The sequence below is a fragment of the Rhinatrema bivittatum genome, chromosome 2 (assembly GCF_901001135.1).
Source record: "Rhinatrema bivittatum chromosome 2, aRhiBiv1.1, whole genome shotgun sequence".
Taxonomy (NCBI): domain Eukaryota; kingdom Metazoa; phylum Chordata; class Amphibia; order Gymnophiona; family Rhinatrematidae; genus Rhinatrema; species Rhinatrema bivittatum.
In genome coordinates, this window is record NC_042616.1 from 548,065,646 (window position 1) to 548,080,412 (window position 14,767).

The following is a 14,767-nucleotide window of genomic DNA, read 5'->3' on the forward strand; positions in this document are numbered from 1 at the left end:
ACAGGATGAACACGGGAGCCAAGAACAGACCAGACAGGGGCAAGAGGCAGGTTCCCTGGATGTCTGGCCAAAGGAGAATCATGGGCTCACCTGATGTTGGGGAACCACAGTCTTCCCTCTGTGTATGGTGGTGGCGGCAACAATGGAGAACTTGGCTGGGTCAATAACATGCCAGGGTGGGTTTGGGGAACTGTAGATGTTGAAGGACCTAGACAAGGTGTCTACCTGTCAATTCTTGTCAGCAGGGCAATAATGAAGATCAAAATTGAACTGGCTAAAAAGCAGGGACCATCTGGCCTGGCATGGGTTCTTGTGTTGAACACACAATAAATATTATACGTTCGTGTGGTCAGTAAAGATGGTCACCTTGTGGCTGGCTCCTTCCAGGAGATGGCAATGAAAGGCCATTTTGATAGCCAGAAGTTTGTGGTCCCCAATGATATAGTTTTTCTCCAGCAGAGAGAACTTCTTGGAGAAGTAGGCACAAGTTATTAGTTTTCCAGCATCATCCTGTTGCAAGATGATAGCCTTCACCCCAAGGGTGGAAGCATCTACCTTGAAGACAAATGGCTGGGTTGTGTCTGAATGCCATAGACATTGCTCTTTGATGAATTTCTGTTATAGCCATTGAAAGGCCTTTACCGCCTCCAGTGTCTGTACCTTTCTTGGTTAGGGCTGTAAGTGGGGCCACCAGGGAGGAGTATCCATGGACAAATTGATGGTAATAGTTTGCAAAGCCCAAGAACCTTTCTAAAGCCTTAAACTCTACCAGCTGTGGTCAGTCCCGGATAACTTTCAGTTTATCAGGATGCATACGCAGCCTTGTTCAGGAAGCAATGTACCTTAAATAGGGTAATTCATCTTGGTTAAAGGAGCATTTTTCCAACTTTGCATAAAGCTGATGTTCCCGGAGGCGTTACAGCACCTGCTATACATGTCTTTTATGTTGGTCCTATGTCTTGGAAAATAAAGGATGTTGTCCAGGTATATGAAAATATGTGAGTACAAGAGGTTCTGGCATATCATGTAAACCGACATGATACAAACTCCGTGAATGCCGGTATAGAAAAATCACAAATAAATAAATAAATAAAATATGTTGATCACCATGGTTTGGAAAATCACAGAGGCATTTCATAATTCAAAGGGCATAACTAAATACTCATAGTGCCCGTCCCATGTGTTGAAAGTGTTTTTTCACTTGTTCCCCTCCTAGATATGGATTAAATTGTACACTCCTTTCAGGCCCAGTTTCATGAAGATCTGTGCTCCTTTGAGCCAATCAAAGAGTTAATTGATAAGCGGAAGGGGGTATCATTTTTATTTTGTAATGGCATTGAGCCCCCAAAAATTTATACAGGGACGTAAGGAGCCATCATTTTTTCCCACGAAGAAGAACCCTGCTCTTGTGGGGGACGAGGAAGATCTAATGAAGCCCCTTGCTAAGTTATCGTGGACATGGAGGGACATAGCTTCAGTTTATGGGGCTGACAGTGGGTAGACACTTCCGCATTGAGGCATCGTGCCAGGGATCAGATCTATTGGACAGTCATGCTCTCGGTGTGGAGGAAAGTTCTCAGCTCCCCCTCTGCCAAATAAATCTGCGAAGTCAGCATAGGAAGCAGGTAGGCTAGACATTATAAGGAAGGAGTATAGGCTAAGGGTCAGTGATCGGACTTCAGTTAGGCAATGTTCGTAGCAGAGAGAACCTCATTTGGTCAACTAGAAAATTCCTCAGTTGCTGTGGGGCTGGTATTGGACCAGCCATGGCAGCCCCAGGATTACTTGCTTAAATGTCATGGGCAGGACATAAAATTGGAGCTTTTCCTATGTAGGAGACATGTAGACAGCATTAGAGGCACCCGTAATTTGGGTAATCCTCCTAGATAGAGCCTCGCCAGAAACAGAGGAAACTGTGAGGGGGAGGGTAGATGGCCTCCATAGGAAGATGGAATTTCCATATAGTAGCTTCATTGATGAAGTTTCCGGCAGCACTGGTATCAAAGAAGGCCTAGAGGTGTATCCGGTCATTACTCTGGGAGAAGGTAACAGGAAGTAGACTTTGGGGACAGGTTCTCGAGTGACCAAGGGTGGCCTTTACTATCATACCTTGGCCTGGGAGTTTCCTGCTTTGAAAGGGCAGTTGGTTGCATAGTGTCTGGGACCAGCACAGTACAAGGATAAGTTGAGCTAGCAGTGGTGCTGACATTCCTCCAAGGAACGTCGCAGGTGATCAACCTGTATGTGTTCTTTGGGCAGCTCCTGAGCTTCAGGGTTCAGGCCAGAAGGACTGGACGCTGAAAGCTGGGAGCCAAGCATATAGGATGGTATACTTGGACCCTCTCCTGGGCTTGCTTTCAGAAGCATAAGTCCAGGTAGATGGCCCACTGAATAAGGTCTTCCAAGGAATCAGGTGGGTCCTACCCCATCAGTTCATCCTTAATTCGGTTGGCAAGTCTGTGTCAGAAAATAGCCATTAGGCTGTCCTCACTCTAATGTAATTTAGAGGCCAATGTCCTGAAATGCACCTCATATTCTCTCTGTGCAACATTCCAGTCAAATCTGCAGACGTTCAGAGGCGGCAGACGTGGAATGACCGGGCTTGACGAAGACCAAGCGAAAGACTTGTAGGAAGCAATTTAACTCATCTAGTAATGGATCCTCTTGTTCCCAAAGGGGCAAGGCTGAGGCCAGTGTAATACCCACATCAGAGTCAGGATAAAGGGAATCTTAGCCTTATAGGTTGGGAAGAGCAGTGCCTAATTCATAGGGCACTGGTTGATTTACCCCAATACTCGCATGGGTCTCGGTTAAGCATGGTGGAGGGGGAGTTGCTGCTGGAGCAGGAGCAGCAGGAGGAGCTGCTGACACAGTGAAAGCATCCATGCATATAACTAGCCTTTCCAGAACTCTGGTAACCTGATACAGGACACCTTATTGTTGCTGGATCCAAGATGGTAAGCCAGGGATAACAGAGCTGCTAGGTCCACCAGCTCCAAGGCCTCAGAAACCTGTCAGTTTTCATAGATCCTTGGGCTGTAGTAGGACACTCTGCAGCAGGTGGATGTACCCCGATATAGGATGGACATGAAATTTGCCTTTACCAATTACCTTCACCTCAGTTTGGGCCCTTGGGTTCTGATGGCCAGCAAGTGTTAGGTGGGTCCCAGGGATTGTCCAAGGAGCACAAATCAGAATCTAGGCTAAGATCAGGGTAGGCTGAATATAGCGGAATCTGAGAGTGAACCGGAAGTTGAGGCAGGCAGCAGTCAGCATAATCCACAAGGCGGGCCGAGGTTGGGGTGGGCAGCAGATAGACAACAAATCCAGGTAGGGGTCAGGTGCAGGCATCAATCCAGGGAAGTCCAAGTTCAGGCCAAGGTCAAAATAAGAAGATCACTGAGAGAAGAACAGGATGAACACAGGAGCCAAGAACAGACCAAAAAGGGACAGGAGGCAGGGAGGCACAGGAGCACATAGAGAGGGCACCACAGAAGAGCACATGCAAGGCAGCAACAAACAGTGAGGAACGAAACACTCAGATGACCTGTTGCCAAGGCAAGGGATGTCAGAAGGAAGACTCGTGCAGCTGACAGTTGACGTCATCCAGGGGCGCCCCTCAGCATGTTTACACCACTGCACATATTTTATGCACCTACTGGCACTTGGATACAGCTAAGGCTTGTACTGACCAGATCCCAATGTTGCAGCAGGAACCAGGTGAGTCCGTTGCTTCTGTATAGAGTTTTGCGAGCCTGAGAGTCTAACAAAACCACTCCGTGCAGCCACACATATAGGTATATATAGTCTTGCGGAGAACTACGACAGTATTTTATAATCTGCATGTATGAGATATGTGAAAATTATAAAATATAAATATCTCTACCCCAAATATATATGCATATGTATGTTTATACATGAATAATTTTAATGCATTGAAAACACATGCTTTTCCTACCTATTTTAAAAACATATGCAGGTATCTTTTACGAGTGAAAAACATCACAACTTGCTCACGTAAAACCCTGTTTACACATGGAATTTGCTATATTTTAAAACATATGCATGTATTTGTAATCACAGGTTTGTCGAAACATCTGCCCATTCATCCAATCCTTCTCCAGGTCATTGAGACCTTCCTAATTCTTTACACTGAACTCCTCCAAGTTCCCCTAGACCTCCCACCCAACCAATAATAAACAATTGACAAGTCTGATATCAATCGTACAAAATAATTAGCAGGTATAAAATTATGCAAATAACTTGACATGTATGCACACAAGTCTCTTATAAAATAGCAACCTGCATGTGTAGATCTTGGCCCTGCTCCAAAATGTACCTAGACCGCCTTTTTTTTTTGTGCATAATTTTGATGTTTTTAATATAGGGCCAGATTTTCAAAGCCCTATGCATGTAAATTGGGTTACGCGCACCAGGCCTATTTTAAAAAGGTTCACAAATAATATACCCGTGTTTACAATTAAATATTTCAAATTTTATTCCTTATGATATTTAAAACACATAAAACATACCCTACTATGTAAACATTCATACCTCATTCATTCATCTAAACATCATACCAACACAATATGTTAAAATTCACAATACATCACCATTTCACTTTAACAGTCAATGAACAAATTTTACAAAAATATTGCAACAATCCCTTACATTGTAAACAATTTATTTCACAAACAATTTTGTAACAATTATTTAATGTTAATGTTCCCTAAACTCTCAATTAACTGCTTGTCGAACAAATATCCCTTTTTAACCTAATTTAACAGATGTCCCTTCAATATTAATTACTTTTTAGACAAATGTCCCTTGTTGACCTTGTTTAGCAAATGTCCCGACAGGAAGCTCCTGTTTCACCCGTTGGTTTCTTCAGGGGATTTATTCTTATGCTTACATCCGGCGACTTCCAAATAATGTCTTCTTAGACATACAACTCCAATTCCAAATCAAAGTTATTGGGGAACCTATATTTCAATCCTTACTCAATATCTTCCCTTTCCAATTCCTCTTTAGCCATTTATTTATTTCATTGTTGCCATCTCCTTACTTTTTTCCACTGAAGCCATTCCGTATTGTCTGCACTCCACTCACATATTCACGCCAAACATTGATACCAAAAATTGTTTACACCAAACCACTGTCATTACTTCCACTTGCAACTGAGACCGCAACGGCTTATCATCCTTCCATCCTTCCATCCAGTATAGCTTAACACTATTTTAAAAAGGCCCAGCAATGCGCGAAAAGCCCCGATTTCAAATTGCCATGTACAAGCCTAAATTTAACCTCCAGAATCTTCCTCTTGTAACCTCTTATGAAGAGCCAGGGCTGGTATGTTCCATTAGGTGAATGAGGCGGTCACCTAGGGCACTAACCATTAGGAGGTACTGAAGAGCAGCCATGTGGAGCCACGAGTGGAGCTTATCCTCTATCACTACTTCTTATCTCCTTCCTTTCCATCTCTCCACATGCTGTTCATGACTTACAGTCACACTTATCATTCCTCCTCTTCATTTCTAGTCTTTTATCCATCTCCTTTATCTATTATCATGTCCTTTATTTTTCCCTTTCCCATCTCTCTTCTTCATCTCTTATCCTCTTTGCCTTCTTACATTCTTCCATCTTCCTCACTTCATCTTCTCCCCAATTTACCTCTCCCAACTTCCTATCCCACAATTCCAACATCTCTTCCTACCCCTAAGCTACCTCCCTCATTCTATCTACTAGTCTCCATCTTTCCCTCCCCATTCTCAGGCACCTATTTTATTTTCTCACCCCCTTTTCCATCTTGCCATCTCTCTCCTTCACCCTAACTTTCCACCTACGTCTCATGTTCTCTTATAACTCTCCATTGCTCTTATTCCATCCCAGTTATGTGTTTTTCTCCTTACCCCTCTGTTTCTTTCTCTCATTTCCAGTCCTCACTTGTACTCAGACTCTCTCTTCCCTCATCCTACCACTCCATCTCTCAACATCTCTTCCAGTTCTCCAATCCCTCTCTCATTTCTCACATGCTGCCTTCCATACCTTTCTTGCTCTCCATTCCCTGATTACTCTCTCTGTCTTTCTTCTCTCTGTATCTCTATCCCGAGAGACCCTATTTATTACCATGCCCTCCAGCTCTCCCACTCTCAGTCTCCTTTTGTAACTCCCCCTCACTCAACTCCCTCTGTCCCTTATCAGCTCTCCACTCCAAGACAGAACAGACCTTGGGAAAGATAGTAAAACAGATTGGCATTCACTGATCTGTAGACCTTCTTACTTCAATCTTATGACCATTAGGATAGAGTAGAAGCCTGTGTCTTAGGAGACAGAGCTACAAGGGTAAGGAGTGCATAGCTCTCTATGTGTATTTGCATGGCCTGTATTGCCTCAGAATGAGGAAAGGATGGACTCAGTATCATTAGAGTACAATAGGTTGGGATTTCACCACTGCAGTAGATACTTAGGTTTCTTTTCAGTGGTTAACCTTCTCCATCCTATGGATTGAAGCTGAGAATCTCCTCTGCCACCATGGAGGATCAAGTCAACTTTTTTTTTCCTTTCCCATTGAAATGATCAAACTCCTTCTCTTTCTGCATTTCTTATAAATATAAGAAATATGCCTCTGTGCCGGTGGCATGCGCCTTCTGGCTCCATCTCATCCTATAGAAGTTTTCCAGGCCTCATGTTTGCTGAGCACTCCCAAAATGTTTCCATGGTTGATTGGACCACAGAGCACCCAGATTAAAGGCACTTCTGTGCACGAATATCAAAGTTTTGCACTAGCACTGGCTAAAGCTAATTTAGCATCTGCCTCTGCATTGCCCAAAGACACACAGTGAGGGATGTTCAGCATTAGTATGAATAGTGATAGCATTATAAATGAGCCCCATATTATTTTTTTTTATTAAAAGGTGTTTTTTTTAATCTCTCAGGTAATTTATATATTGTGGAGTTTATAATAATATACATGTCATTATTGTATCATTATTAATTTCATATGAATATTATTAGTCATAAGCAGCATTGTAAGCATCTCATATCCCTAAATAATATTATTATGATATTATTAGAATGATGTATATTTTCTGCTGATATGGAATTTCACTTTATGTATGAAAACCTAAGGCAGCATGAATACATTATGTTTAAACTGGTAATCTTCATGATGGTTACTCTGGAATGCATATGATAGCATACTATTGTGCTTCTACAAATCAGCACAAGGCAGAAATTGTTTTAATTGGTTTATTTTAATCTTTCAAGAATTTTGAGAGGTTAATTTTTAGGTGTAGAGATTTATTTTATAACAATTTGCCTAAAGTTTTGTATCTGGGCCACTGGTCTTGTGGCTCATTTTCATTTCTGACCACCGTTACCATTTTTTTGAGCTAATAATAATGGAACAATTTTGACTGTGATGATCTTCTTATTCTTGTTATTAATCTTTCTAATCACTCTTTAGGAAATGCGATTTAACTGTCTCTTTTGTTTTCACAGAGAAGAACTGTTTTTGCAAACGTAGGACTGCAAGAGACATATTCTAGAGAGAATTGTGTCAGCTCTTTGCAGAAAGAAAAAAATGAGAAAAAAAAAAGATAAAATATTAATGATAATAAATAAAGAATGAAAGCAAAAAGAAAAAAAAGGTGGACGCATTTCTAAACTCATCCCACTGCCGTTCTTCAAAAGTAGGAATTACAGACATTTTTTTTCTCGCAACAAGATGTCTCCCCTTCTACACAGAGACATGTTTCTTTTGTAGTTTGGCTGCTGGCCACCAAGTGCTCCTTAGTTTTTAAATACATTTTGAGACTTACTGGAAACTTGAAGATGAACTGACTTCCTGATTGCAACAACTATCCCAGCTTTATTTTCTTATCCATTGATCTCTTTCAGTTTTGTATGTTCTCTGTCTCTGGTATTCATTTCTATATATATATTGTACAACATGGTAAAAAGAAAACAACCTGACATTTGACTCTATTCCATCTGACTCTGCTTCGGAAATAATGTGCCGCCGAGTGGCTGGAAATGTGCGACAATGAACCGGGAAAATATTGAAAAGTGGGAAACACCAGCTTGAGTTGTTATGGACTACTGTGTATAAGCAACTGTTCTCATGTCATGATAAAAGGCAGCCAGCAGGACGGAGTAATGGTGCTAGAGGACAATGAGAAAAACTGGCATTTTTTCTTTGTCACTTGCTCTTTTTTATTACATGACAGCAGATGCAGAGTTTCAGGAATAATGTGGTGAAATAAGGTATTTAGTCACCCATAAGCATTTCAGTGATTTTTTTTTAAGTTTGTTGGAGGAGATTCGAGAAAAACTGATGCCTGGAAAAAATGATTGACTATGTATGTTACCACAGAATTGATATGGCAAAAAAAAAACAAAAAAAATCCTTGGATTAGTTATACTATGAGCTGAATTTTCAAAGCCATTTACAGACATAAAACCCAGCTTTATGCTCACAAATAGTTTGATTAAAATAGCCCAGGACTCAGTTCACACAAACTAGGAAGAGGCCCTCCAGGGGCTGATGCTGAAACTTATGTGCGTACTTTTTTTTTTTTTTTATCAAAAGTATGTGCGTAAGTTCACCTGCACACCTTAGGCCCTCCGAAGAGCTGGTATAACTTTGTGCGGGTGAGTTTGTGTGCATATGATGGCATGTATATGGAAATTTTCAAAGCAGACTTATGCATACAAGGTTGCTCTGAAAATTCTTCATAAACTCTACACATAAAAGGTAAGCACAGATTTTACCCATAACCGCACAGTTATAAAATTACACGCTATAAGGCATACATTTACTGACGTTACCATTCTTTGCTGCTTCTAATTTTATGTGTGTGTGTGTGTGTGTGTGTGTATGTAATTCTATGTATTATAATTTCTTAATTTAAATTTTAAACATTTTCATTTAAAAAATTAGATTCTAGGGGTAGTAATACAGAAAAAAAACAAGCAAAACAAAATAAATTATTACATTTATTTGCATGATCTGCTTTTTGATATATGAGCTAGTATGATTGATAATGGATACGTTTGTTGAGGACCAAGCAGGCCTATATTATTTAAATATATTTCCTTCAACATGTCTGCCTTGCAAAGAATGTCATCATGGTTTTTCAAGATAGATTACAGGAAAAATAATATGATTTTGTTACCTGCATGATTTGCTGTTCAGGTTTGTAACTGGTCACTGGGTTGATTTATGAAAACAATGTTCTTATTAGAGGTACTATTTTCACTTTTTTCAAGAGGTTAAAAAAAAAAGCTAAACTGAATTTTTGTTTATACGAAATGAGAAAAAAATGAAGTTGAAAGGGAACACACGCATAGCTGTAAATTTTGACTTTTTCATTATTACCAGAATTCAGCGAACATAATGTGAAGACAAGCGAAATTAAATCTGGTTTAGAAAGATAGATTGACAGAAAGATATACAGTGCCAACTTCATGTTTTGAAGTGGCTCGGTTTTCTTTGATGCACATACATAGGAATAATCTTGTATATGAAGTGTAAATGCCTCTTATAATTCATCCATGCATATAACATACAGTACTGTAAAAAGTTGTTATTTATGCACCTTGGGTTTGAGTATGATCAGGAACAGAATCCTTCCCTCAATGCTATGCCTCATTTTTACTCGATATTTGAAGTAAATGGAACTTTTTTATTTTAGTTTGACTTGCTTCTTTTTATTAAGAGTTTATGACGTGGCCAAAAGATGCCCATGCAGGTACCTAAAAAAAGGCAGCAATCTTGAGGGTTTTATGGGGTCTAGAGTAGCTGGGGGGAGTTCAGGCTAAAGAACCCAGCAGGTTTTGAGGACCTAACTCTAGACTGGGTGAACTGGTGGTCAAACTGGTGAAACTTGTCATGTCATGGACACACATCTGTTATAAAATTCCTCTACTTACACGGCTCATACCCTACTTTATGCGGTTCTGTGCACCCACTTGCAAAATTGGGCACACACACAGAGGTAAATTTTAGGACCCTCGTGCGAGCGCACATCTGCGCACATTGCCAGCTCACGCACATGGAAGTGGCAATTTTAAAACATACGTGCATTTTAAAATTGGCTATTTGTGCGTACATGTGTCCAGGATTTCATACTGACGTGTGTATATGCTCACAAATGCCGCCTCACTCACGTAAGGGGGGGGGAGAGATTTTACTAAATACACGCTGATGCAATTACCTCTTTTCCCAGTTCGCCTCAGTAAAGGAGAGGCTCGCGCTTACGCACATGTGTATATGTAAACCCCGTGTGCCTGTTTGAAAGTTACTGTCTGGTTCTAAAACACAGTACTTAGCCTGTGATTATATTGCTCTTCGCACCTGGTCATTTTAAGTCTTGTTTGATATTCATCCCTGGAATTCATCTCAACATTCATTAACATGCATTTATATGACCAGTTTGCTGGATTTGAAGGTGAGATTGAATCTGATGGAGAACAGGATTCTTTAGCCATTGGTTAAAGGTGCCATTTTTTTTCATAGTGAAAAATTTATATCCAATTGTATGCTCTTAAAAAAATTCATGGCAAAGTTATTTTTCCTAAAAGAAATTTGCAAACACACACACACACACACGATATCTCAGTCACACAACACAGACCATCACCAAATGCAGAATAAGTGACCAGGAATTAGAAAAATACAGTCAAAACAGAATTCTTCTTAAACAGATATTTTTACCTTCCTCTAGTAATAACTGAAGTAAAGGAATGAAAAATGTTTTCCTTAAGTTATTCCTTGCAAAATGTGAGGTTCTGATTCACTAGGCTGTTTTCCTATCAACACATAATGGGAAAACACATTAGGGAGTCGGGCATGGCTGTAACTAGAGGAAGGCAAGAGAAGTAGCTGCCCAAGGTGCAAAGTCCTTAAGGAGTAAAAAAAAAAAAAAGGATGGAAGTGCAAGCCTAGGCAAGCAGCTGATGAAAAGTCAGGAAAAGCCCAGTTCTCCTCTTGTCTTCCAGGTTGGGGGGGTGGGGGTTCAGAGTGGAAGGAGGAGGGGCAATATGATGGGGGGGGGGGGGGGAGAGAATGCAAATATGTGCTCCTGCCTCGGACACTAAAACGTCTATTTATGGTTCGGCATCAGGCCTTTATTGTTAACACCAAGACTCTAAAGAACAATATAAGAGGCCAATTTTCATACCCTGCAGGGATCATTTAGGCATGCAAACTGATTTTCAAATGGAAACTCCCCACAGAGTTTGCCTTTCAAAACTGTTACCCCATTGGGGATCATGGTATAACAACACCTGCAGCATTTACAGGTGCAAATTCCTGAGTGGGAAGTCTGCGATGGAAGTTAAAAAAAAATAAATTTTTCACATGCACTTTGCTGGGACAGCTCTAGCCCCAGCCTCAACCTCACTTGTGTTTGCTCACATTGTGTGAGCAAACACAAACATCTTCACATTGCTCACATTGTGTTTGCTCACATTGAGATGTGAGTTATTTTCAAAGGAGTTTTCTTATCCATGGAGAATCCTTTTGAACATTTTACCCCAAATGTCTGAAGCTCAATGTGAGTCTTATTATGCAGAAATGTGTTTTGAATTTAAAGCTTCAAAAATATATCCCTGTGTAGTTTAAAACTAGCACGTAGTCATTCCGTTAGGGTGAATACTTCTACATGCAAAAATCTATTTTAATAACAGGTTGTCTGTTAAATTTGAACATGTTTTAAGAAAATCAGCTCATCACTGATAACTTTGAACAGCATTGATATTAAATCTTTCACCTCCCATGCTTGGAAGCTTTCTAATGGGGCAAATAGCATTTGCAAAGTAACCCAGTAGATGACAGCCAGAAAAGATCATGCAGTCCATCCGGTCTTCCCAGCTATTCTTCCCATGCTAAGGATAAATTCCAGCTATCAGCCATAGAGTATGACACCTGTAAGATTTCTCCTTATCAGGGCCTCTTTATCCACTTATGGGCCCCTAGGCAAACTTTTGTGGATGGGCCCCCTTTTTTTTCCATATTGACTTCCACCCTTCCTCTCCTCTCTAACCTCAAATCTCTGCTCCTTTCCTTCCCACCTCTTAATCTGATGCTGTCTGCACACTGCTGCAGTTTTCTTTACCCTGTATATCATCTGGTGGGAGGGCAACCACACACCACCTCCTCCTTCCAGTCTGTGAGAGCCAATACAAGCAGGCAATGGTATTAGGCTTTAGGTGAACCTTTTGCCTTGCACCCTCCCCCATCCATTTAACTTTAAGACCAATTGCCTCTCCTCCCACAATTTTGATAACTAAATTCAACAATCATTATGACTTTACTATTACCTCTCCCAAAGTAATCCTGTAAAAAAACATGTAATTGAATCTCATAGTTTTTAACATTAAACTATGTTTCGGAGATATATATAGAGATAGATAGATAGAGATATAAATAGATATAGATATATAGATTTATAAATAGATATGTGACCGGTCTCTAAATTTGGTGCTTTATTCTTCACGTTGGGGTGGTGTGGGTTCAGACAGGGAGGAAGAATAATTTTCTGGAGCCCTCTGGCATTCTATCCACTCTTTACTCTCAATGCCCACACTGAAGGTAGAGGACCTCCAATAGATGCCAATTAATTCAGAGAAGGAATTTTGGCAAGTCTTGTGGGGGTCAGAAAGGTCCCCCAAGACTTGCCAAAAGTCCCTGGTGGTCCAGCAGGGGTCCAGGAGCAACCTCCTGCACTCGGACCGTCGGCTGCCAGTAATCAAAATGGCGCCGATAGCCTTTGCCCTTACTATGTCACAGGTGCTACCAGTGCCATTGGTCAGCCCTGTCACATGGTAGGAGCACAAGATGGCGCTGATGGCCATGTGACAGGGGCTGACCAATGGCACCGGTAGCACCTGTGACATAGTAGGTCAAAGGCTATCGGCGCCATTTTGATTGAGGCAGGCCAGACAGACCGAAGGTACGGAGGGAGAAATCCCTCGCGTGACCCTGCTGGACCACCAGGGATTTTAGTAAGTCTTGGGGAGGGATCGGGATGGTGGGGGGGGGGGGGGGTTTGTATTTAATGTATTATAGTAAATTTTAATGCTTGGGGTGGGGTTTTTTGAGCTTCGTTTTCCCGCGTCATTTTTTGGCCCGTTTCGTTTTTCCCATTTAGTTTTTGTTCGTTTTTCCAAAAAACTAACCTAGGAAAAACAAACTTTACCCCGAAGCATCCAACTCAAAAAATGACCCAGTAGAAAAAAACGAAGCTCATCTCTACTAAGCACCAGTTTTCCCTAAAGAAAGTTCTGTATCATGGGTGGTAACAAGACATAATCCAACAGGTGTGTTGCAAAATCAATTGCAAATGTCCACGTAAAACAAACCAGAAAAAACTATTTAAACAGGAAAAATTCAATAATTCCAAAGTGCCAAATCTTTATTGAAATGTCAGTCCCCCGACACGGACCTTGTTTTGCAAAGGCTGCATTAGGAGGGACCAATTGTATATGAAAGAGGGAGCATGTGTGATAGCATATGTATGAGTCTGAGCATGTAGGTATGAGAGAGAGATCTTGTGTGTGTGTGTATGTATAAGATGGATATGTGAAAGGGAGCGTGTGCATGAGAGAGAATATATGTTTGTATGTTTGAGTGTGTATATGCATAGATATATACCTATTTCTATGAGAGAGGGAAGAGAAAGCTTGCACCTCCCTCCCCCACTAATCTACAACAATCCCAAGATGACTGGAAATAAAAAAAATTCCTGGTATAGAAGGCATTAATCCTTATCCTTATTATTTATTAGTTTTAATTTTTAGATATTATTTGATGTGTCTGCTGTTTTGAAATATTTTATTGCATCGCAGAACTATATAACACTAAATCTCCCTGATGAGATGGTGGTGTCCACATTCTGTATGGCTCCGGTTTGTGATAGCTTGTATTGAAAGCATTAAATTTCAACAGTGTAAGAACATGCCATACTGGGTCAGACCAAGGGTCCATCAAGCCCAGCATCCTGTTTCCAACAGTGGCCAATCCAGGCCATAAGAACCTGGCAAGTACCCAAAAACTAAGTCTATTCCATGTTACCGTTGCTATTAATAGCAGTGGGTATTTTCTAAGTCAACTTAATTAATAGCAAGTAATGGACTTCTCCTCCAAGAACTTATCCAATCCTTTTTTAAACACAGCTATACTAACTGCACTAACCACATCCTCTGGCAACAAATTGCAGAGTTTAATTGTGCGTTGAGTAAAAAAGAACTTTCTCCGATTAGTTTTAAATGTGCCACATGCTAACTTCATGGAGTGCCCCCTAGTCTTTCTATTATCCAAAAGAGTAAATAACCAATTCACAGCTACCCGTTCTAGACTTCTCATGATTTTAAACACATCTATCATATCCCCCCTCAGCCGTCTCTTCTCCAAGCTGAAAAGTCCTAACCTCTTTAGTCTTTCCTCTTAGGGGAGCTGTTCCATTCCCCTCATCATTTTGGTAGCCCTTCTCTGTACCTTCTCCATCGCAATTATATCTTTTTTGAGATGCGGCAACCAGAATTGTACACAGTATTCAAGGTGCGGTCTCAACATGGAGCGATACAGAGGCATTATGACATTTCCGTTTTATTCACCATTCCCTTTCTAATAATTCCCAACATTCTATTTGCTTTCTTGACTGCCGCAGCACACTGAACCGACGATTTCAATGTGTTATTCACTATGACGCCTAGATATCTTTGTTGGGTTGTAGCACCTAATATGGAACCTACATTGTGTAAC

General features: G+C 40.8%; 1 protein-coding gene across 2 annotated transcripts in view; it reads left to right on the plus strand.

Annotated features, from left to right (window-relative positions):
• Positions 1–9,694, plus strand: part of NETO1 (neuropilin and tolloid like 1) — a 411,708-nt gene extending 402,014 nt beyond the window's left edge. For both annotated transcript variants that reach the window (XM_029590887.1, XM_029590888.1), the window contains one exon: positions 7,501–9,694. Coding sequence is in view for 1 of the 2 variants with exons in the window: in XM_029590888.1 (XP_029446748.1) it covers positions 7,501–7,525 (25 nt within the window). In the remaining variant the exon portion in view is untranslated. The remainder of the gene's footprint in view (positions 1–7,500) is intronic.
• The last annotated feature ends 5,073 nt before the right edge of the window (positions 9,695–14,767 follow it).